The sequence below is a fragment of the Heptranchias perlo genome, chromosome 33 (genome assembly GCF_035084215.1).
Source record: "Heptranchias perlo isolate sHepPer1 chromosome 33, sHepPer1.hap1, whole genome shotgun sequence".
NCBI lineage: Eukaryota > Metazoa > Chordata > Chondrichthyes > Hexanchiformes > Hexanchidae > Heptranchias > Heptranchias perlo.
The window spans coordinates 31,618,111-31,643,224 of NC_090357.1; the positions used below are offsets into that span (position 1 = coordinate 31,618,111).

The window sequence follows — 25,114 nt, forward strand, 5'->3', positions numbered from 1 at the left end:
GTTTTCAGACCTTAGAGAGACACTGAAGGTATGATGAGTTGGGACTTCCTTCGAGAATGATCTGAGACAAGAGCTGAAATAATCCTGGAGTAGAAAAGACAAAAAAAACTTACCCACGTGGGCACTGTCTATCTGCATTGTCACGTGCATAAGGTTTTCCAGTACCCATAAAGCTGGGTATATGGGTAACGTTCCTGCTGAGTAGGTAATGGATATTTCTGGAATGTTTGTTACTGTCGAACTGTTTGATTGGTGCAGGGGTCCTTTGTTAAATGAGTTTGGAAAAATGTCAATCCAGTGCCAATCAAAATACAGACTTCAATCCTACTAGTCTAGATTAATTTCACACTCGGGTAACAGATGTGAAAGGACAGTCTCAGAAGCCACTGCACCAGCCAGTTCCATGTTCCTTTTGCTCAATTTAGTGAGCATGTGAATTTATATTTTACTCTTGGAACCTCATGGGGCTGATAGCCATTTTTCACAGAGCCATTGAAAGTTTCTGTTCTTTGGGTGAGGATAGATGCTACTAATTCGGCCTTGCCACGTAATCTTCAGTGATGCCGACAGGCGTGCCTAATGTCGTTACATGTGAACTAAAACAACTGGCTTCTCTGCCTGGAGTGGATGGTGAGCTTATTACCCAACGACTTACTCCTTCCTTACATACCTCCAGTTTGGACTAAGTGGGTGGGAGGGGAAAATGAAATGATTGCCAAAGAGTGAAGTCCAAATTCCGGGAAGGGGTGATTGGAGTTCTGTGAAACACCTCTTGTCTCTCAGACATAAGATCTTCGAATATACAGATGCTGTAGTCAATAATCTGTCAGATCATTTTATTCCTTTGTTATTCCAGTACCCATTTCCCAGTTTTGCATTCAGTCGCTTGAAGTTAATGGCAAGCCCAGCATTTTATGCGGAGCCTTCCATCAGTTTGGTGTTGAAACTAAGAATTATGAGTTAAAAAGCCATAAGATCTAACAAGAATGTGAAGATCATCAAAGTGGATGTTTATACATTTTCACAAAACTCCATACTAGAGCCAAAATTTATAACCAGGATTTAGGGGGAAATTTGCAACAATCTCTGTTAGCCAGATAGCCGAGCTTTGAGTTTCATTGAATCATACAGTACAGAAGGGAGGCCATTTGGTCCATCATGCATGTGCCAGCTCTTCGAAAGAGCTACCCAGTTAGTCCCACACGAAATGTTGAAAGCCTTTCATGTCGTCATGGGTGTTTGAAATCTCTGACAAAATCTGCTCATTTTAAATGCCCCCTTCAAGGGTTTGAAAGCTTGGTCCTTTCTGGGAATGATGACACAGTTTCTCTTGTTCTGTTTCTCTGGCAGTGGGTGAGTTTGTGAGCGACGTGCTGCTTGTTCCAGAAAAATGCCGGTTCTTCCACAAGGAGCGAATGGATGAGTGTCGGAGTCACCAGCACTGGCAGACAGTTGCCAAAGCGGTAAGAGATAAATGCACCGAGGAGGGGTGACTGGAGTTCTGCGAAACACCTCTTGTCTCTCAGACATACAGGTCTTTGAATATACAGATGATGTAGTCAATAATCTGTCAGATCATTTTATTCCTTTGTTATTTCAGGATTGTTTGCAGCCTTGAATGCTCTAGTGACGATTTCTGTAATCGGATAGTATTTTTCACAATCTGAAATCTGGGTCCTTTTGCTTTCTGCCAGTGTGTGAACTGGGGGCCAACAATTACCCGACTGCTGCTGGCTAATTGTAGTCTTGTGCTGTACTGCCATGGTCCCAATAGACAGATGGAAATAGTACACACAGACCAGACTGAAACAACTAATCAATGTTGGTTGATCAGACACAGAATCAGGCTAAAACTGCACTACACCTCAACTATTGACTTCAAATTCTCCAGAACATTGAGCCTTTTGGATTCAGACAAAGTCCTGATTGCCGCCATGCTGAATGCTAACAGTCTTCTCATGTCACTTGGACACAGAATGTTGGCTCCAGCTCCAGCTGTTCAGTGTTATATGAAATATGTAAGACAAACACTCATGGAACTCTTTTATCTGAACTTTCCTCAGAATCCAGAAAGAAGGGCAGCAGACAGACCTTAGGTTTTAACCATTTATCATTTCTTTTGAAGTTTGAAAACCGATGAACTTTGACATCAAACGTCTCAGATAAAAAAGACTCATTTGTATAGCGCCTTTCAGACCTGAGGACATCCCAAAGTGCTTTACAACCAATGAAGTATTTTTGAAGTGTAATCATTGTTATAATGTAGGAGATGTGGCAGCCAATTTGCACACAGCAATGGGATCATGACCAGCATATCTGTTTTAGTGGTATTGGCCAGAACACCAGGGAGAACTCCCTCCTCTTCAAAATAGTGACGTGGGATCTTTTGTGTCCATCTGAGGGGACAGGTGAGGCATTGGTTTAACGTCTCATCCAAAAGACCATGCAGTGCTCACTATGGGCACTGGAGTGTCAGCCTGAATTATGTGCTCAAGCCTCGAGTGGGACTTGAACCCGTAACCTACTGACTCAGAGGAGAGAGTGCTACCAATGAGCCACAGCTGACTCTGGGATGTCAGCCGAGTGGGTTTGAGACAGATCGCAGCCACTTTCACATGTACCAGTCTGCTGAGGTTCATATAAACAATTGAATTGAGTGGCAGGGGCACTTTGACAAGTACCAAAAAACAGCAATTGATAGTGACACCTTTTGATGGAAATATCATGTTAAACTGCTCAATCTAGTTTCACCAAAGCAAAGCAAACTAATAGTCCCCTTTTTGAATTGGAGAAAAATCAGCCACTTATTAACCCTTGATGGGAAGAATATTACTGGTGCTTTTTGTATCCATTAAATAAATAAAGCAATGCTAATTTCATGATTTGTGACACTTTGTAATAATAAAGGAAGAACAAACAAGATATAAAATGTTCAGGTAAGGATGCTTTGTTAGGGCAGCGCATGCTTGCACTCAGTGCCCAGGCTGAGGACTGGCACTGTGGTTTTCAAATGCTGCCTTTCAATTCTCCATCATTTTGCTTTTACAGAATGAGTGACCTGTTCAATGCAGACTTATCTTTTCACCAGAATGGGGATCACTTTTTTTAAAATTCATTTTATGGGATGTGGGTATCGCTGGCAAGGCCAGCATTTATTGGCCATCGCTAATTGCCCTTGAGAAGGTGGTGGTGAACCGCCTTGAACCGCTGCAGTCCGTGTGGTGAAGGTTCTCCCACAGTGCTGTTAGGTAGGGAGTTTCAGGATTTCGACCCAGCGACGATGAAGGAATGGCGATATATTTCCAAGTCAGGATGGTGTGTGACTTGGAGGGGCACGTGCAGGTGGTGGCGTTCCCATGTGCCTGCTGCCCTTATCTTTCTAGGTGGTAGAGGTCGTGGGCTGCAGTGCACCTTGTAGATGATACACACTGTAGCACCAGCGGCGGAGGGAGTGAATGTTTAGGGTGGTGGATGGGGTGCCAGTCAAGCAGACTGCTTTGTCCTGGATGGTGTCGAGCTTTCTGAGTGTTGTTGGAGTTGCACTTATCCAGGCAATGTGAAGAGTATTCCATCACGCTCCTGACTTGTGTCTTGTCGATGGTGGAAAGGCTTTGGGGTGTCAGGAGGTGAGTCACTCCCCGCAGAATACCCAGCCTCTGACCTGCTCTTGTAGCCACAGTATTTGTGACTGGTCCAATTAAGTTTCTGGTCAATAGTGACTACACCAAGAATTTGGAGCGGATTCGGCGACGATAATCCCATTGAATGTGATGGGAAGGTGGTTAGAGTCTCTGTTTTTGGAGATGGCCATTGCCTGGCACTTAAGCAGCAAGTAACATTTGTGCCACTTATCAGCCCAAGCCTGGATGTTGTCCAGGTCTTGCTGCATGCAGGCATGGACTGCTTCATTATCTGAGGGGTTGTGAATGGAACTGAACACTGTGCAATCATCAGCGACCATCCCCATTTCTGACCTTATGATGGAGGGAAGGTCATTGATGAAGCAGCTGAAGGTGGTTGTGCCTAGGACACTGTCCTGGGAAACTCCTGCAGCAATGTCCTGAGACTATAATTGGCCTCCAACAATCATTACCATCTTCCTTTGTGCTAGGTATGACTCCAGCCACTGGAGAGTTTTCCCTCTGATTCCCATTGACTTCAGTTTTACCAGGGCTCCTTGATGCCACACTTGGTCAAATGTTGCCTTGATGTCAAGGGCAGCTACTCTCACCTTACCTCTGGAATTCAGCTCTTTTGTCCATGTTTGGACCAAGGCTGTACTGAGGTCTGGAGCCGAGTGGTCCTGGCGGAACGCAACCTGAGCATCGGTGAGCAGGTTTTGTTGAATAAGTTCTGCTTAATAGCATTGTCGACATCCTCTATCACTTTGATGATTGAGAGTAGACTAATGGGTGATTGGCCGGATTGGATTTGTCATGCTTTTTGAGAATAAGACAATTTTGTGGGCAACTTTCCACATTGTCGGGTAGATGCCAGTGTTGTAGCTGTACTGGAACAGTTTGGCTGGAGGCGCGACTAGTTCTGGAGCATAAGGGTTCAGCACTACAGTCGGGATGTTGTCTGGCCCATAACCTTTGCTGTATCCCGTGCCCTCGGCCGTATCTTGATACCACGTGGGGTGAATTGAATTGGCTGAAGACTGGCTTCTAGGATGGTTGGGATCTCGGGAGGGGGCCGAGATGGATCACCCATAGCGCAGCATGGATGCTCAGTTTTGAGCTGTTAGATCTGTTCAGAATCTATCCCACTTAACCCGGTGGTAGTGCCACACAACACGTTGGATGATGTCCTCAGTGTGAAGATGGGACTTCGTCTCCACAAGGACTGTGCGATGGTCGCTCCTACCAATACTGTCATGGACAGATGCATCTGCGACAGGTAGGTTTTTTTTCCCGTGTTGGTTCTCACCACCTGCCACAGGTCCAGTCTGGCAGCTATGTCCTTCAGGGCTCGGTCAGTAGTGGTGCTAATGAGCCACTCTTGGTGATGGATGTTGAAGTGTGCATTCAGTGCCCTTGGTACCCTCAGTGCTTCCTCCAAGTTGTGCTCAACATGGATGACTGATACATCAGCTGAGGCAGGGCAGTAGGTAGTAATCAGCAGGAGGTTTCCTTGCCCATCTTCGACTTGATGCCACGAGACTTCATGGGTTCCGGAGTCAATGTTTAGGACCCCTAGGGCCACTCCCTCCTGACTGTATACCACTGTGCTGCCAACTCTGGTGGGTCTGTCCTGCCGGTGGGACAGGATATATCCAGGGATGGTGACGGATGAGTCTGGGACGTTGGCTGAAAGGTATGATTCTGAGAGTATGGCTATGTCAGGCAGTTGCTTGACTAGTCTGTGGGACAGCGCTCCCAATTTTGGCACAAGTTAGTGAGGAGGACTTTGCAAGGTCGACTGGGCTTGGTTTGCCTTTGTCGTGACTGATGCCGGGGGGGTCTGTGCGGTTTTATTTCTTTTTGTAGTGAGATTGTACAACTGAGTGGTTTGCTGGGCCATTTCAGAGGGCTGTTAAGAATCAACCTCATTGCTGTGGGTCTGGAGTCACATGTAGGCTAGACCGGGTTAGGACAGCATTAGAGAACCAGATGGGTTTTTACGACAATCCGGTAGTTTCATGGTCACTATTACTGATACTAGCTTTTTATTCCAGATTTTATTTAATTGACTGAATTTAAATTCCCCAGCTGCTGTGGCGGCATTTGAATTCATGTCTCTGGATTACTAGTCTAGTAACATACCATACCAGGTACCGTACCAGATTTTTCAACAACGTTTGTTGTTTGTTGCTGCCAGTGCCAAACTGGTATTTTGGGAAGCAGAGGAGCAGCTGATACCTCCTTTGAGTTGGTGGGTTCTGACACCACTGCATAACATCTGTCCACAGAATCTGTTTATTCTGGGATGGGTGGCAATGTTTACATTAATGAAACTAGCTCTTGTAGTAGTGGCCATGAAAGCAATCTCCTTTACCAGTAGTGATGAGACCAATCTCCTCTACCAGTAACAATGCTGTGACTGGCGTTTAAATGTGCCAGGCCCAGTCTATACTGAAATTGCTGTGTGGCCTAATGTGTTACTTTAAATGCTGCTCACTCCCAAATGTTTAGGACTTAATTCCATGTTTTAGATAGCATCTTGCTGTCCAAAAAAGAGTTCTGCGTGTTGGTTTTATGTTGCTATTTTCAAGCCTCACGCTGCTTTAAGCGATGAACTCCCTTTAGTGTGTCCTACAGTTTATAAACCATACTGAAGTTAATCCCAGGGGTGTTCAGCATTGATGGGTATCCTGGAAAGAAGACAGTAGACTGTCTGACAATTTTATTACTTGCTGTCGATAGGGAAGATTCGGACTGCAGACCACCTGTTTCCAGTGCTGTCACTCTGACTGTTTCTGCAGTAATTCGGTAAAAATGCAAATATTTATCTAGATTGCACAGCAGTTTTATTTTCTGATTTTTAGTAACCAGCCTTATTGAGGTGTTGAGAATATTTGATTTTTGAAATGCGACTAACATTAACTGATGCCATTCTTAAATTTTCACGTGATGCCCATTGCTGCAACCCTTGTGGCAACCCAGAGAAGGCAGATGGCATTTGGGCTGCCCTTGAAGGAAGGCTAGCTCCTTGAACTGTCCAAGGAGATAGCTTGTCCTGGTGGTCGACAGTTTGCACAGAAGTCAGTTTTTTTTTGTCTTACTCTGCCCTTTTAGTGACTGTTTCACATCCTGCCTTTTGTGAAGTGACCATTATTCACATTGGTGAGGAGAAGGTGATGAGCCAGTGATACTTCCTTTCAGGACTTGGTGCTTCACATTGTGGTTTTCAATCAGCTTGTGCTGAATGTGAGGTCTTGTCCAGTATTAGATTTCAACCCATTTCTCCTGTCTGCAGTATAATTCATTGTTATACCCAGAAACCAAGTTCTGTTTTTTGGTTAACATGATAAATCATAAAAGTGAATAGCTGAGTAGGTGATGGTCCCTTTTTAGTGAAATATTTTCAAAATTTCTTGCACATTTTTGATCAGCTGCTTGGTGTCCTTGGTTGAAGTTGACTCCCCACATAGGTTGATATCAGCAGCTGGGCTGAAACCTTGCCAATATATCTGCACTAAATTTGTCCTTGTCTGATAGGCTCATGTTGCCACCCACCATCTTTCAGCCTGCATTGCATAGGTTGTTACAAATTCCTAAAGGGGGCTCTTCATCATAGTTTAATTAGCAAAGTTGTGTGAGGATTGTTGCCTTCATTCTCCTCCCCCCCCCCCCCCCCCCCCCCCCCGCCAACCTTTCCTGTAGGCAGTAACTTGTGCTGGGCTGTGACCCTAGCAGTGCAAGTAACCCTCTGGAACACTGGAGAAGTGGCCATTCTCAACGTATGAGCCCAGACGTTGTGTGTCGGCGGACTGTTAAGATTTGAAGACAAAATTGATAGGAAGAGCTGCAAAAAGGAATATGAAAAGAAACTTGCAAGATCAACACAGTTTTGACAATTATATTAGAAGAAAAAAGGTAGTTAAGGGTAAAGTGGGCCCTTTAAAATCAGATGCGGGTAATATTGCAAATGAAAATAAGGAAATGTCAGACTTGTTGAATAATTATTGTCAGTCTTCACAGTGGAGGAAAAGGATAACAAAATCTGACATTCCAGGGAAACTAATAATGAATCAAGGACTGGAACTCATGAAAGTTAATTTAAGCAAGAAAACCGTATTAGAAAAAACAATGGCACTAAGGACTGACAAATCTCCAGGACCTGAGGGTTTCCACCCCAGGGTTTTAAAGGAAGTAGGTGGGGAAATTGCAGATATTTCAGCCATATTCTTCCAAAGCGCTCTCGATTCAGGAATTGTCCCTTTTTAGATTGGAAAATTGCAAATGTAACTCCATTATTTAACAAAGGTGAGAGACAGAAACCAGGAAATTATAAACCTGTTCGTCTAACACCTGTTCTGGGGAAGTTATTGGAATCTATAATTAAGGACCGTGTGCCTAAGCACTTAAAGAAATTTGAGCTGATTAGAGAGAGCAAACATGGATTTGTAAAAGGTGGGTCATGTCTAACGAACCCAATTGAATTTTTTGAGGAAGTAACTAAAGTAGTAGACGGGAATGTCTATGGATATAGTTTATATGGACTACCCAAAGGCATTCAATAAGGTTCCACATAAGAGACTTAACTAAATTTAAAGCTCATGGAATTGAAGGCAAAGTATTGACTTGGTTAGGCAGTGGAAGACAAAGTAGGTACAATGGATATGTACTCGAACTGGAAGGAAGTGACTAGTGGTGTCCCACAAGGATCTGTGCTGGGGCCTCAACTATTCAATATATTTATTAATAGAACTATAGAAAAGAAATAATAGAACCATAGAAAAGCACAGAAGGGGGCTATTCGGCCCATCGTTCCGCGCCAGCTTGAAGAACAACCAGGTGCCCATTCTAATCCCACCTTCCAGCACCCCGGTCCGTAGCCCTGGAGTTTACAACACTTTAGGTGCAGGCCCAGGTACTTTTTAAAAGAGTTGAGGGTCCCTGCCTCTACCACCAATTCGGGCAGCGAATTCCATACACCCACCACCCTCTGGGTAAAAAGGTTTTTCTTCATGTCCCCTCTAATCCTTCCACCAATCAGCTTAAATCTATGCCCTCTAGTTCTTGAACTCTCCGCTAGGGGAAACAGGTACTTCCCGTTTACTCTATCTGGGCGCTTTGTACACCTCAATCAAGTCACCCCTCAGCCTCCTCTGCTCCAAGGAAAACAACCCCAGCCTATCCAATCTCTCGTTGTAGCTGCAATTTTCAAGCCCTGGCAACATTCTTGTAAATCTTCTCTGCACTCCCTCCAGAGCAATTACATCCTCCTTGTAACGTAGTGACCAGAACTGTGCACATAATACTCCAGCTGTGGCCTTACCAGCGTTTTATAAAGTCCCATCATTACATCCCTGCTTTTGTATTCTATACCTCGGCTAATAACGGAGAGCATTCTGTATGCCTTCTTCACAACCTTATCTACCTGTACTGCCACCTTCAGGGACCTGTGCACATGCACTCCAAGGTCTCTCACTTCCTCTACCCCTCTCAATATATTCCCGATTACTGCGTATTCCCTTTTACTGTTTGTCCTCCCTCTGTGCATTACCTCACACTTCTCCGGGTTGAACTCCATTTGCCACTTTTCGCCCACTCCACCAACCCATTGATATCTTCTTGGAGTCTACAGCTATCCTCTTCACTATCAACTACACGGCCAATTTTTGTGTCGTCTGCAAATTTGCCAATCATGCCCCCTACATTCATGTCCAAATCATTACTATATACCACAAACAGCAAGGGACCCAACACTGAGCCCTGTGGCACACCACTGGAAACGGATTTCCATTCGCAAAGATATCCATTGACTTTTACCCTTTGTTCCCTGTTACTTAGCCAATTTTGGATCCCATTCATCACATTTCCCTATATCCCATGGGCTTTTACCTTTCTGACCAGTCTGCCATGTGGGATCTTGTCAACTGCCTTACTAAAATCCATGTAGCCAACATCCACTGTACTACCCTCATCAATCCTCCTTGTCACTTCCTCAAAGGATTTAATCAGATTTGTAAGGCATGACCTTCCCTGAACAAATCCATGCCGACTATCCCTGATGACTTACTAACATCAAAGTTAGATATATATATATCTCCAATTTTGCCAATGATACAAAGATTGGTGGCATAGTAAGTAATGTAGAAAGGAGCATAAAATTACAAAGACATTGATAGATTAAGTGAGTGAGAAAAACTGTGGGTAGATGGATTTCAATGCAGGTAAGTGTGAGATCCATTTTAGACAAAAAAGGATAGATCTGAGTTTTTTTAAATGGTGAAAAACTAGGAACAGTGGAGGTCTAAAGAGATTATGGGGTTCATATACACAGATCACTAAAATGTACTAGTTAGGTACAAAAAATAATCAAAAGGCTAATGGGATGTTTGCCCTTCCATCTAGAGGGCTAGAATATAAAGGGGAGGAAGTTTTGCTGCAGCTACACAAAGCCTTGGTTGGACCACATTTGGAGTACAGTGTGCAGGTCTGGGCACCGCACCTTAGGAAGGATATATTGACCTTGGAAGGAGTGCAGTGCAGATTCACCAGAATGTTATCAGGGCTCCAAGGGTTAGATTGTGATGAGAGATTACATAAACAGCGATCGAAGCTGCAGCTTCCTGGCCTGTCCGGCATAGTGCCACACCATGTGGTGATTCCTCTCATTTCTAAGAAATTGTCCTGTAGTTCAGAGGAAAACCTTGACAGTGAGTACACCTATCAAAAACTTTCTTTTAACAGAGGCAGCAGGTTAGTTTTATCCCAGCTGAAGAGGATAGCTTTCAGCCGTAAAAAGGTCAACTTTTACTCCCGTCATCTAGTCTCCAAGAGACTGCTTTGTCCGAAAGGGATGGTACAAGATGGTCAAGTTAGCCAACCATCGTTCAGACGAGGAGACCAGCGAGCAGTAGTGCGCTATAAGGATGGATACTTTCTTTGGGAGATGAGTTACCACTGAAAGTGGCCGAGGAACTAACTGCTGCCATTGTTTGTCCAATCCCACCTGATGTCAGCGTCCATAATAATCTGTCAGCAGTGGCAACCTTGATTTAGAATGTGGCATATGGATCATTATTTGCATCTACACCATTGGCTTATAAGAGCTTCTGCACACTGCTGAAACAGCTATTCAGCACATGCTGAGTAACCTTCAGTTGGATTCTTCAACCAAGAGGAATCCCAACTGGAGTCAGATGTTCAGACAACTCTAGACATTGTCTCACTTTGGTCTTCGATGTTGAGGAAACTAAATCACTAGTATCAGAGAGGGTTGATGAAGGTAGTGCAGCAGATGTTGCGTATATGGACTTTCAAAAGGCATTTGATAAAGTACCACATAACAACAGATTTATTTGAAAAATAGAAGCGCATGGCATTAAACATGTTTACTTGGGTATGTAATTGGCTAAGGGATAGGAGGCAGAGAGTAGTGGTGAAGGGATGTTTTTCTGGCTGGAGAGAAGTATGCATTGGGGTTCCCCAGGGGTCGATATTGGCATCATTGCTTTTTTTTATACCACAGTGCAGGTCATTTATATATAAGTAGTACAATTTCGAAGTTTGGGGATGATGCAAAACTTGGCAACGTAGTAAATATTGAGGATAGCAGCAGACTTCAGGAGGATGTAGACAGACTGGTGAAATGGGCAGGCACATGGCGAATGCAATTTCATGTGGATAAGTGAGAAGTGATGCACTTTGGGAGGAACAACATGGAGAGCCAGTATAATCTAAATGGTCCTATTTTGAGGGGGATGTAAGAGCAGAGGGACCTGTGGGTGCATATTCACAAATCTGTGAAAGTGGCTGGGCAAGTTGATAAGACGGTTAAGAAAGTGTATGGGATACTTGGCTTTGTAAATAGGGGCATTGAATATAAAACAAGGAAGTCATGAAAAATCTTTACAAATTACTGGTTAGGCCTCAGCTGGGGTATTGTGTACAGATCTGGGTATCACACTTTAGGAAGGATGTGAAGGCCTTGGAGAGGGTGCAGAGGAGGTTTACCAGGATGGTATCAGGGATGAGGGACTACAGTTATGTGGAGAGATTGGAGAAGCTGGAGTTGTTCTCCTTAGAACAGAGAAGGATAAGGGGAGATTTGATAGAGGTGTTCAAAATAAATGAGGGGTTTTGATAGAGCAAATGAGGAGAAATTGTTTCCTCCTGGCAAGTGGATCGGTAACCAGAGGTTATTGATTTAGAATAATTGACAAAAGAACAAGAGGGAAAATTAGGAGAAATTTCTGCAGAGGGTTGTTAATATCTGGAACACACTCCCTGAAAGGCTGGTGGAAGCAGATTCTGTAGGAACTTTCAAAAGACAATTGGATATGTACGTGAAGAGCACTAATTTGCAGGGTTATGGGGAAAAAGCTGGGGTGTGGGAATAAATTGGACAGGTCTTTCAAAGAGCCAGCACAGGCACGCCAGGCTGAATGGCCTCCTTCTGTGCTGTATGATTCTATGACTGACCCATTGAAGGGTTGACTGTGATAGTATTTGCACAACTCTAAGCTATTCATTTCCAGCTATAAAGCTCTCTGGCTTGGCAACCACATTTGTTTTTACTGGGTTAAACAGCCATAAGAAATGGTTAGAAAAGCTGCTGAGAGTCTGTGTATGGAGGTGAGGTGAAGTGATTGTTGATGGAACAGTTTTACCATGTCATAATTGACCTGCACAGTGCTAGAGTGTCAGTGCTCAAAAGCAGTCACACCATGATTGCCTCTATCTGAGGACTGACTATGCGGTGTTTATGTATTCTGGGGCTAGAATGCCACCCAGGTGGTGTGTGCGGGGTAGACGTCAGGTGGCTGAACTTATGTAGTGGCTGAATGTTGCTAACAGTCAACTCATGATTTCCTTCCATCTGCTCAGTTTGTTGCTATTAAAATTTTGATGGCTTGCCTGTATGAACTATTACTGAGTAATTACTTATCAATGTCTCATTATCTAGTTGGATTAATGGTATTTGCACCATGGCCCTGAAATGTCATTGTCTTCCCTCTTGTGTTTCAGGCGTGTGCTGCTGAGTCAATGATTCTGCACACCTATGGAATGTTGTTTCCATGTGACATCGACAGGTTCCACGGCACCGAGTATGTTTGCTGCGCCCAAAACAAAATTGATGACTTGAACTCTGAAGGGTCTGATCTTCAGAATGTGGATGAAGAGGATGAAATTGCTGATGCAAGGTACTGTTATGCTTTTTTTTTGTTTTTTAAAAAAAAGAATCTGGGTGTTTAAGGAGACCAGGAGATTAATCCAATGAGTTCCTACACAATGTATTATATTGGCCACTGTTAAAATTTGGATCACTTGCTGTATTATCTGCATTACTGAGTTAGTTTCTAGAGCTTTAACTATATAGTCAGAGTCTGATTCATATTTCTCAGTCAAGGAAGTTCACCAAGTGTAATCTGCTCCTTCTGGCTCTTTATTTTCTGAAGTGTTTCCTAATCGATTTTGCCAGTTACTGATGTAAGACTATTGGGCCTCTGTCTTTCAGCTATTTTCAGGTTACAAGCCTTGATGCAGATGTGATCTGTACATAAGATTTTACAACACAATGGACCTCTGCATATGATAGGCACCATCTTGCCAGGCTAAACCCACCTTTATGCAGATAGTAAAATTTACAGCAACAAACATTTTTAGAACAAAAATTAAAATTGAAGAAACAGTGATTACACATTTTCACAGGGAGTGTGGTATATTACAAATTATATGGCACTGGTACACGTGTATAATGAAGCTCTTGCATGGTTCTAGTCTTCTGAGTGACATTACTCATTGTCAGCATCAGCATTCAACCTTGGCAGGAGGCTTGGTATAGGTGGGAGGGACTCTACCAGGCTGTTGCTGAGTTTGGTTAAGGGCTATACAGTAAGGTGTTGGTGTCTCTCTAGTGGTTAGCTGCTCTTGGACTCCCTGTGGTTGATCGAGGTCATGGAAGGTCTGCAGTGCAGTAGTAGACTGTACCTGTACGGAAGTCCCAGTGACTCCCTATCTTGACGTGGATCACTTAGTCAGACCGACAAATATTCCAAGGGTGCTATGTCTATCTGTTTCCTGTGAATGGTGTTGGCAGATACAGCTCGGAGTAAGAACTTGTCCCGTTTGCAGCCAGCCAAGCAGGCACGAGGATGGGTTTGCGGAATGAGTGTGAACAGATTGTGGAGCTATTCTCATCTGTTTGTAATGCTCACAACATCTGCTGTCCCTTCACTTTGATCAGCAGTATGTGGCAGGTGCCAAAACTCATCACCTGCTTACGGGACCCTAATCCAAACTGGTGAGAAGTCCCCATAAGTAGGGATGCTGTTGGACATAAACTTCCTGTCGGGACACATCCCACTTAGCTAACCTGAGGGAACTTTGGTGCAGGTTCAAAACGTCATGTGAACGTACAAAAATGGAGGACAGAAAAGAAAACAGCTGGCCCATCAAGACTGTCCCACACACTGTCATGGTGCAACTTGTGCACACCATAACCCTCATCCACCACCCCCATCTCACCAAACAGCCATGCAAACTCCTGGGAGAGATTTTTAAAAAACACGAGGGAAAAATATCCCAGACCAACTCAGGATGAAAAAAACATCTGGACAATTGCTCTCTAACTGCCAGAGGTGATCAAGTAAGCTTCAGGAGTCCAGTGACTGAGAGACACCCCCCTGCCCCTCCCTCCTCCCCTCCCCCCCCCCCCCCCCCCCCACACCAATACACCTTGTATATGTAGTGATGTCTGTGCATTGTTTCTCTCCTCCCTCTCCCTCTCCCTCTCCCTCTCCTTTGACCCCGCCTTGCTCGTTTCCACTCTCCCTTTCTCCCCCGCCCCCCCCCACCCCCGTCGCGCTCCTTGGGAGAGAAGCTGTTCACACATAGAACAGTCTAGCAGAATGGCTTCAGTGATGCAGTCTGTGTAGTGCTGCTCCTCTGCCGGATGTGTTGGGATTTTGTGAGGTTGGGAATGTAAAAACAGGAGAGGGATTGAGCAGTGACTTGAACCTCGTCCTGTGCCATTGTGCAGATTCCACAATTGCATTTCCCTGGCAATTGACAAATTGAAATTCTATCAGCTATATCATCGTGACTGAGTCATTAAAGATACTGCCTTTGGTCTTGTGGGGGCCCTTAACAGTAAAATGGGGTGGGGGGAGGAATCTCACAATCTGAACCTTTTTCTAATGCCAGAGACATCCTTCTAACCATCCTGCACTAAATTGTTTAGCGAAGAGGAGTCCGCTGAAGTAGAGAAAATTGCTGTTGAGGACGAGGATGATGAATTCGATTATGACTATACTGAAGATGATGATGAATATGCTGATGACTGGGAGGAGGAAACCAGTGAGGAGGATTTATACAAGAAGAACATTGTCGATGATGTGAAAGGTAATGGATGCGTTAATCATTGTGTAATGAAGCTGTTGAGATTTCATTCTTAACTGTACGTTATATAGTGAGGCTGAAGTACAGTTGTAACAGTTTCCTCATTGAAGAAAAGCACTGAGTTATTCTTTCCTTTGTGTAGCAAGCCCTAACAAGGGATCGTCATCTTATCTCCACTTATCTTCAATTTGCCCTCATAGCTGGAATTGAACGTTCTTGCAAGTTTTTCTGGGGTCCGCACCCTGTCAGTAGTTCCGTTCATGAGTTGCTGGGTGGAATGCATCTGCTGAACTATATTTTGAGAATATTAACCAGGATGAAAGACCTTTTGAGCCTTTGCTATGCTAAGATCTGGCCCCTGCATCATGTGCTGTACAGCTATTTAAAAGATGGAAAGGAGCAAGAACCCAGACTGTTTGTATTTTGTATTCTCCTCCTCTTGGGTGAATAAATTGTGTGTGAGAGAGGGGCTGAAATGAAACAGACTCTGGTGGAATTGCATCCCTATTTGTATGTCTTTTGATATTGGTACAATCTGCAAATTTCAACACCACTCTCTCTAGGCCTGCCCAGTGAACAGAAGTGGCCCCAGAACTGAACCCTGTGGGACACCACTACCCACTTCCAATCACTCTATTTAAAAAAACTGTCCTATTCTGTTTTCTTCTGAACAATTTTTAATCCAATTTGTGTGGATCAAATGGCACCTTGTCAAAGGCTTTCCTAAAGTCGATGTATATTACATCCACTGCATTTCCCCATTCACAATGTCTGTTACCTCCTCTAAGAATTCTGAGATTTATTGAATACAGTTGACTCTCTTGAAATCCGTGCTGTTTACTTTCCAGTGGTAGAAGGGTCGGTAACCAGATGACACAAATTTAAGGTGATTGGCAAAAGAACCGGAGTCAACACGAGGAAACTTTTTTTTTTAACAGAGTTGTAATGGTCTGGAGTGCACTGCCTGAAAGGGTGGTGGAAGCAGATTCAATAGTAACTTTCAAAAGGGAAATTGAAGGGGAAAAAAAAATTGCAGGGCTATGGGGAAAGAGCAGGTGAGTGGGACTAATTGGATAGTTTTCATAGAGCCGGCACAGGCAAGACGGGCCGAATGGCTGCGATGATACTTCTAACTCTTTTCTCTCTATCCAGTTATATGGTAATCTCATCCTTAATTATAAACAATTTTACAACACCAAGTTATAGTCCAGCAATTTTATTTTAAGTTCACAAGCTTTCGGAGGCTTCCTCCTTCGTCAGGTGAACGATGTGAAAATGAAATCCTCGAAATGAAATCGCATTTATAATTCACAGAACAATGCTTGGTGATTACAGACAGTTTTTTCAACTGCCCGTTGCCAAGGCAATCAGTGTGCAGACAGACAGGTGTTACCTGCCAGGTCTCAGAATACACAAATCACCAAAAAAAACAACAAACAAAAAAAAAGAGATAGAGAGGTAGAAACATAGAAAAGACAGCAACTGACCCGTTATATTAAAAACAGATAACATTTGTTCGCTGGTGGGGTAACGTGTAGCGTGACATGAACCCAAGATCCCGGTTGAGGCCGTCCTCATGGGTGCGGAACTTGGCTATCAATTTCTGCTCGACGATTTTGCGTTGTCGTGTGTCTCGAAGGCCGCCTTGGAGTACGCTTACCCGAAGGTCGGTGGATGAATGTCCTTGACTGCTGAAGTGTTCCCCGACTGGGAGGGAACCCTCCTGTTTGGCGATTGTTGCGCGGTGTCCGTTCATCCGTTGTCGCAGCGTCTGCATGGTCTCGCCAATGTACCATGCTCTGGGGCATCCTTTCCTGCAACGTATGAGGTAGACAACGTTGGCCGAGTCACAGGAGTATGAACCATGCACCTGGTGGGTGGTGTCCTCTCGTGTGATGGTGGTATCTGTGTCGATGATCTGGCATGTCTTGCAGAGGTTACCGTGGCAGGGTTGGGTGGTGTCGTGGACGCTGTTCTCTTGAAAGCTAGGTAATTTGCTGCGAACGATGGTCTGTTTGAGGTTGGGTGGCTGTTTAAAGGCGAGTAGTGGAGGTGTGGGGATGGCCATAGTGAGGTGTTTGTCCTCATTGATGACATGTTGAAGGCTGCGGAGAACATGGCGTAGTTTCTCCGCTCCGGGGAAGTACTGGACGACAAAGGGTACTCTGTTGGTTGCGTCCCGTGTTAGTCTCCTGAGGAGGTCGATGCGATTTTTTGCTGTGGCCCGTCGGAACTGTCGATCGATGAGTCGAGCATCATATCCCGTTCTTACTAGGGCGTCTTTCAGCGTCTGTAGGTGTCCATCGCGTTCCTCCTTGTCTGAGCAGACCCTGTGTATTACGAACGGAACAGCCATGGGGACCAAATTCGCACCCCAATACGCCAACATTTTCATGCACAAGTTCGAGCAGGACTTCTTCACTGCACAAGACCTCCAACCAACACTATACACCAGATACATCGACGACATTTTCTTTCTATGGACCCACGGCGAGGAATCACTAAAGAGACTACACGATAACATCAACAAGTTCCATCCCACCATCAAGCTCACCATGGACTACTCCTCAGAATCAGTTTCTTTCTTGGACACACGAATCTCCATCAAAGACGGGCACCTCAGCACCTCACTCTACCGCAAGCCCACGGACAACCTCACGATGCTCCACTTTTCCAGCTTCCACCCTAACCACGTCAAAGAGGCCATCCCCTATGGACAGGCCCTGCGAATACACAGGGTCTGCTCAGACGAGGAGGAACACGATGGACACCTACAGACGCTGAAAGACGCTCTCGTAAGAACGGGATATGACGCTCGACTCATCGATCGACAGTTCCGACTGGCCACAGCAAAAAATCGCATAGACCTCCTCAGGAGACTAACACGGGACGCAACCAACAGAGTACCCTTTGTCGTCCAGTACTTCCCCGGAGCGGAGAAACTACGCCATGTTCTCCGCAGCCTTCAACATGTCATCAATGAGGACAAACACCTCGCTATGGCCATCCCCACACCTCCACTACTCGCCTTTAAACAGCCACCCAACCTCAAACAAACCATCGTTCGCAGCAAATTACCTAGCTTTCAAGAGAACAGCGTCCACGACACCACACAACCCTGCCACGGTAACCTCTGCAAGACATGCCAGATCATCAACACAGATACCACCATCACACGAGAGGACACCACCCACCAGGTGCATGGTTCATACTCCTGTGACTCGGCCAACGTTGTCTACCTCATACGTTGCAGGAAAGGATGCCCCAGAGCATGGTACATTGGCGAGACCATGCAGACGCTGCGACAACGGATGAACGGACACCGCGCAACAATCGCCAAACAGGAGGGTTCCCTCCCAGTCGGGGAACACTTCAGCAGTCAAGGACATTCATCCACCGACCTTCGGGTAAGCGTACTCCAAGGCGGCCTTCGAGACACACGACAACGCAAAATCGTCGAGCAGAAATTGATAGCCAAGTTCCGCACCCATGAGGACGGCCTCAACCGGGATCTTTGGGTTCATGTCACGCTACACGTTACCCCACCAGCGAACAAATGTTATCTGTTTTTAATATAACGGGTCAGTTGCTGTCTTTTCTATGTTTCTACCTCTCTATCTGTTTTTTTTTGTTTGTTGTTTTTTTTTGGTGATTTGTGTATTCTGAGACCTGGCAGGTAACACCTGTCTGTCTGCACACTGATTGCCTTGGCAACGGGCAGTTGAAAAAACTGTCTGTAATCACCAAGCATTGTTCTGTGAATTATAAATGCGATTTCATTTCGAGGATTTCATTTTCACATCGTTCACCTGACGAAGGAGGAAGCCTCCGAAAGCTTGTGAATTTAAAATAAAATTGCTGGACTATAACTTGGTGTTGTTAAATTGTTTACAATTGTCAACCCCAGTCCATCACCGGCATCTCCACATCATCCTTAATTAGAGACCCTTTTAAAAGAATTTGCCTGAATTAGTCTCCCTTTTTAAAAATGAGTATTCCATGGGCCACACACCAGTTGCCTCGTGCATATCCACTCTCAATAGAACTCTGGAACACAATTTCTAGATCTGTGGCAATTTCCTTCGTCGACCACCTTGGGATTCTAGGATGTATCACATCGGGCCCTGGCACTTTGTCTATCTTTAACCTATCTATCTTAACTAAAATTTTACTTTTATCCATCTTAATATTGCTCAATTCACTTTCAAGCATTTCAGGATTTACCTCACCTCCGATACCCACTTTAGTCAAGACCGGCATGAAATATTTATTAAATATGTCTCCTGTTTTTTGATCATCTATAAATTGACAACCCTCTCCTCTTGGGACCCACCTCACTTTGAACAATTCTCTTTTTTGATGATGTACTGGGGGTCGGGGCCATTGGCGGGGAGGGAGGTAGTTAACACTAGATGCAGGAGGGAGAACAGCTTGCAGATTTAAAAAATAGTAAAGGATAAGTATGTAAATGTGGAAAGTCACAAGAAGATTCACCCGGAATTTCCTGCATTGTTTTGGTGTAACTACGACGTAAGAGAGGTGTTGCATCATTCTTTTCGAGGAAATTTGTACATGACCGATTTACACCAGTTTTACATTGAAGTATAATTTCCTCGATTGTTTATGGCGTTATGTGTATGTCCACTGATACCCTCCGCCCCCGTGCAGAAGACCAGCTCAAGCGAGTTTCCTGGATTTACACCCAAAGATTTAGGTGCAGTGCAGCTCGAAGTCACCGGATATCGGCGTAACTGAGATTTCCTGAGTTTAATAGCCATTTTCTTCGTGATTTGTTTTTGAATTTTTCTTATTCGGACCTGCACTACTTTTAATCAAAATGCTGTCAGTCTCGGTGCACCTGACGTTTTCGCCCCCTCCCCGCTGATTCAGAAGGACTAAGCAGCTGGTACGGCATTCCCCATGGGAATACCACTCCTGCATTTTATCAGAAGAGAAAGTGGAGTAGCAGAGGCAGGAAGCTCTGAAAGTGAGGTGCCAGGGCAGAAGACAGCAGCCCCTAATGGTAGAATCATACAGATAGAAGGAGGCCATTCGGCCCATCGTGCCTGTGTCGGCTGTTTGAAAGAGCTATCCAATTACTCCCACTTCCCTGCTCTTTTCCCATAGCCCTGAAAATTTTTCTTTTTCAAGTATTTATCTAATTCCCTTTTGAAAGTTACGATTGAATCTACTTCCACCATCCTTTCAGGCCGTGTGTTCCAGATCATAACTCGCTGTATATGAGATTTCCCCATATCTGCTGGCACTGCACTTGTGCTTGTTTTACGCTGGTTTTTATGTTCTGTTCGAGGCAAATGAACGGCATAGGAAATTGCAGCTAAGTTCCTGTTGGCATGATAAGAGGGTGGTTGTAGAGGGTTGTTTTTCAAACTGGAGGCCTGTGACCAGCGGTGTGCCTCGGATCGATGCTGGGTCCGCTGTTATTTGTTATTTATATCAATGATTTGGATGAGAATTTAGGAGGCATGGTTAGTAAGTTTGCAGATGACACCAAGATTGGTGGCATTGTGGACAGTGAAGAAGGTTATCTCGGATTGCAACGGGATCTTGATAAATTGGGCCAGTGGGCCGATGAATGGCAGATGGAGTTTAATTTAGATAAATGTGAGGTGATGCATTTTGGTAGATCGAATCGGGCCAGGACCTACTCCGTTAATGGTAGGGCGTTGGGGAGAGTTATAGAACAGAGAGATCTAGGAGTATAGGTTCATAGCTCCTTGAAAGTGGAGTCACAGGTGGATAGGGTGGTGAAGAAGGCATTCAGCATGCTTGGTTTCATTGGTCAGAACATTGAATACAGGAGTTGGGATGTCTTGTTGAAGTTGTACAAGACATTAGTAAGGCCACACTTGGAATACTGTGTACAGTTCTGGTCACCCTATTATAGAAAGGATATTATTAAACTAGAAAGAGTGCAGAAAAGATTTACTAGGATGCTACCGGGACTTGATGGTTTGACTTATAGGGAGAGGTTGGATAGACTGGGACTTTTTTCCCTGGAGAGTAGGAGGTTAAGGGGTGATCTTATAGAAGTCTATAAAATAATGAGGGGCATAGATAAGGTAGATAGTCAAAATCTTTTCCCAAAGGTAGGGGAGTCTATAACGAGGGGGCATAGATTTAAGGTGAGAGGGGAGAGATACAAAAGGGTCCAGAGGGGCAATTTTTTCACTCAAAGGGTGGTGAGTGTCTGGAACGAGCTGCCAGAGGCAGTAGTAGAGGCGGGTACAATTTTTTCTTTTAAAAAGCATTTGGACAGTTCCATGGGTAAGATGGGTATAGAGGGATATGGGCCAAGTGCAGGCAATTGGGACCAGCTTAGTGGTATAAACTGGGCGACATGGACATGTTGGGCCGAAGGGCCTGTTTCCATGTTGTAGACTTCTATGATTCTATGATCAATTCACAAACCAGCATAGATTTCAGTGTAATTTCTGTATAGGCATCAGTCCAGGAAATTTGGGGCCATTGAATTTATCATTTGAAGGTGTACAAACCGCAAGCTGTGTACCTGCAGTCAAAGGCGCTGTATCAAGGTAAAAGCACACTGAAGCCTGTACTGTGCACAGGTTCTGTTTGTGTGCCAAGCTCCATACGTTCTCCACTGGGCTCTGTGACTTTCTTTCTCTAGCAGGTGACTCATCTGTTTTTAAAGTTAGCAATGTCTTTGCACTTTCTGAAAGAGATTTTCTGATCACAGGACATCTCTAGCTGAATAATGGGCACAAGGTCCTGCTATTTGTAGGGGGTTATCTTTAGACTTTGAGCTAACATGAGATTTCTGTTATCAAAGATGATTGATTGATACGTTCGAGGTTATGCTCCTGTCCACAGATTGAAGAGAAGCTGGGGTGACCTTGTAAAGTTAATTACTGTTAAATAGGCCTGTGCACTGGGAGGTGAAGTTCTGAGCTGTGTGCAGTGAGACTGGAAGGTGAAATGCTCAGTTTGTACCAATTAAATGTTATAAAAGAGCAAATATCAAAAATATTATACAATGCAAATCTTGCCTGAAGCAAATGCTCATCAACAAAATCTGTTTCCTCCCTTTGAATCTGGAACACTTCAATCATGGGCCAGTTTTAGAAACATTTATCATATTGTGGAAACCAAAGTTTTCTTCCAGCTGTTTTTCAGATTGAAGAGGTGTTCAGGATAAGCATGTAAATGTGGAGAATCACAACAAGACTAGGCTGATCATTTGAGAATGTACGTTGTGTAAACTGTGGTCAAAGGTGTTCGAAGGTAAAAGCACCTCCCCCGGGGGGTCCAGGGCTCACCAGGCCCCAGTGGAGCGTGGGCCTGGAGTTTGGAGTTGTTCCCTTGTGTTGGATATGCTTGTGCATAATTAGCACTGTCAAACGATTCAAGAAATTAATTGCAATTAATCTTGGTTTTGATAGCAACACCAGCGACAATGGCATCCATTAAATGTGCAAAGTATTTACGTGCCAGCTTTACTATCATCATTACTGGCTGCCTTGTTGGTTATATTGGTGTCTGTTTTGGCCTGTGTGCTAGTATGTCAGCCTTGTGGGAATTGATTTGTCTTGCCTGAAAACTAATGAAGTAATGGAGTTACTTTTCAAGTCTTTGTTAAAGGTAATGAATTCTTGAGCAGAATATCTGGTGTAACTGACCCTGAACTCTGCTTCCAAATGACTCCGACTTCCCCGTTCTCCTCTCTTCCCCACCCTGCTCCTTCCCCTCTCAGGCTTTCACTCACCATATCCCGTTGCCCCCCCCCCCCCCCCCCTCATCCTGCTCCCTCCTCAAACTTTCCTGTTCTCCGCCTTCCTCCCTTCTCTCTCTGGCTCCCCCCACATCGGTATCCCGTACTTACCCTGCTGTTGCCTCTCTGTAACTTGCGTGATTAATGTTTTTTTTAAAAGAAAAATGAATTGCTAAAAATATGAATGCGTTAATCAAGAAGTTCCCGGTGATTAATTGACAGCTGTAGCCATAACCTAATTTTACATCGCATGAGGCCAACTGGTCGTAGTTGTAATGATGGATAGGGGACCCATGAAAAAGTCGTGTGGGGAGCACAGAGTTCACATCTGCCACCTATGCGAGGCCAGATGTTGAGTAGAACAGTGAGGTAAAAATGTGCAATGGGACATTTCCATTTCCCACATTAACCATCACTGAGTGAGGCGAGCAGTTTTAATGCCCGTAGGGGCCATGTTTGTGCTGTGGGCTTCTACTCAATTAAGGCTGCAAATTTCTTTCAAATAACCAACACTTTGATCCTGTCAGCCTGGGCTGAACCAAGTGCTGGCTACACCTCACAATGGAGTAGTGGATGGGCGAGAGTATTGTGTCCAGTCCTGTGATTTTGACCTTTTTATTTACAGTGTACCCTGTTGCTGTGTCTGATGAATCCGTCCCAGGATTAGTCTGCCAGTAGCCACCTCTGATACTCTGTCCATCTCCTCCACACAGCTGTCTGCTCGCAGGAGGCTATGACTGGTCCCTGTCGGGCCATGATGCCTCGCTGGTATTTCAACAACAACAAGAAGAAATGTGTTCGGTTCATCTACGGAGGTTGTGGAGGCAACAGAAACAATTTTGAGTCTGAGGATTACTGTATGGCTGTATGTAAACAAATGAGTAAGTCAGACACTTGCTGCAGCCGACCTGCTTAGTAGCAATCTCTCCTGGACAATCAGTCTACCTGGTCAACACCAGTCCTTGTGATTCAGATAGACAGCTTTTATCTGTTCTGGGCTTTGCTGTCACCTCCTTGATTTACTCCTTTCTAGATCAGAAACCCCTGATGGTGACACTCATTTTCTTAGACAATGGTTCGCATCTTCTCTTTGGTGCTTTTCTGTTCTCTTTGTGTGTGGGCAAGGGATTTTGCTGCTGTGTGTATATCCTGATTAACACCTCCTATGTGTATTTTTTTTAAATCAAAGGTAAGTGTTGAGGGGCAATGAATTGTTTTGAGCCAGTGTAATGACTATAATTATACTGCTTACTTCAGCATGAAGCACTCAGGATGTGCAGCTCGAGCATCTCAGTGCAGATTCCAGGTACTGACAAGGTTTTAAGCTGTAATTGTTTGCCATTACAGCACACAGCTCAGGTTCAGATCCCTTGGCTGTCCATCAATCCAGTCTGCCATACCTCTTCCACTTTATCAATACTCACAGCATGTGATGCAGCACCAACAATCAATCTGCTCCAGGGCAGAAAAGTATTGAATAGTTTGGTATTGGAAATGGTATTGACTGGTTCAGCTGCCTGCAAGTCTGTCCTGTGTTCTTGCCTCATCTCCACCGATTTTCTCCTTTCCTGAAGTGTTGCCTACTTGCTGGGGAAACGGTGCTGGCAACCTTTCAGTATCCAGCCCTGTTGTCAGGCCTGGGTGCTGACAATGGGCCCATCACTCAGCTCAATCTTGTCCTCAACCAGCACCCACAGGTCACAGCAGGGCTTGGTAAGTAACAATTGGCAACTCTGGCAATTTTTCCCTTCTCTGAATAAGGTCAATTGTGATCACTAAGATCAGCAAACTAAGCTCAAAGTGAAGATGGAACTTCCTAGTCTGTATAACACAGCTGGATAAATTTGCTGAGCCGTTGAGGGGAGAACCTCTTGTATTAGACACTGAATTCTGAAGGTAGTTATTGAAAAGACAAACCCTTCACTCACGTTGGAGGAACAGTGAACTGGTACAGTTTCGAAGAATATATTGTGTATCTGATTATAATACAGCCCCATGTGTGGTATGTATCTCTATTTCAGATTAAATTTTATTAAAAGATTTAATGTCCCTGTATAGTCCTCGCACACGCTGGTGCGCTCACACCAGCATTTTTGCACTCTGTCTCGGCCCCCGCCCTCAGTCATTGTCTTGCGCATGCTCTGCCTCTCATTAGAGGAGTTGCATTACCAACTCTTGACACAGCTTCCATATCCAAGCATGTTTGAAACATTGTGGTCAGAACCTCCTACTATTTTCTGATTTTCCTCCGTATTCCAGGATAAATTCCTTCAGCTCCATTGCCTTTTCCATTGAGTTCCACCAATTTTTCACCACTACTTACATCAAGTGTTCAGATTCTTTTAAA

General features: G+C 44.5%; 1 protein-coding gene across 4 annotated transcripts in view; it reads left to right on the top strand.

Annotated features, from left to right (window-relative positions):
- The window catches only part of aplp2 (amyloid beta (A4) precursor-like protein 2), a 146,796-nt gene that overhangs the window by 83,879 nt on the left and 37,803 nt on the right, over positions 1–25,114 (top strand). For 3 of the 4 annotated variants that reach the window (XM_067971115.1, XM_067971116.1, XM_067971117.1), the window contains exons 4-7: positions 1,351–1,463; positions 12,642–12,817; positions 14,857–15,017; positions 23,481–23,648. In XM_067971115.1, coding sequence (XP_067827216.1) covers positions 1,351–1,463; positions 12,642–12,817; positions 14,857–15,017; positions 23,481–23,648 — 618 coding nt within the window. The remainder of the gene's footprint in view (positions 1–1,350; positions 1,464–12,641; positions 12,818–14,856; positions 15,018–23,480; positions 23,649–25,114) is intronic. The other variant, XM_067971118.1, reaches the window with a different exon arrangement.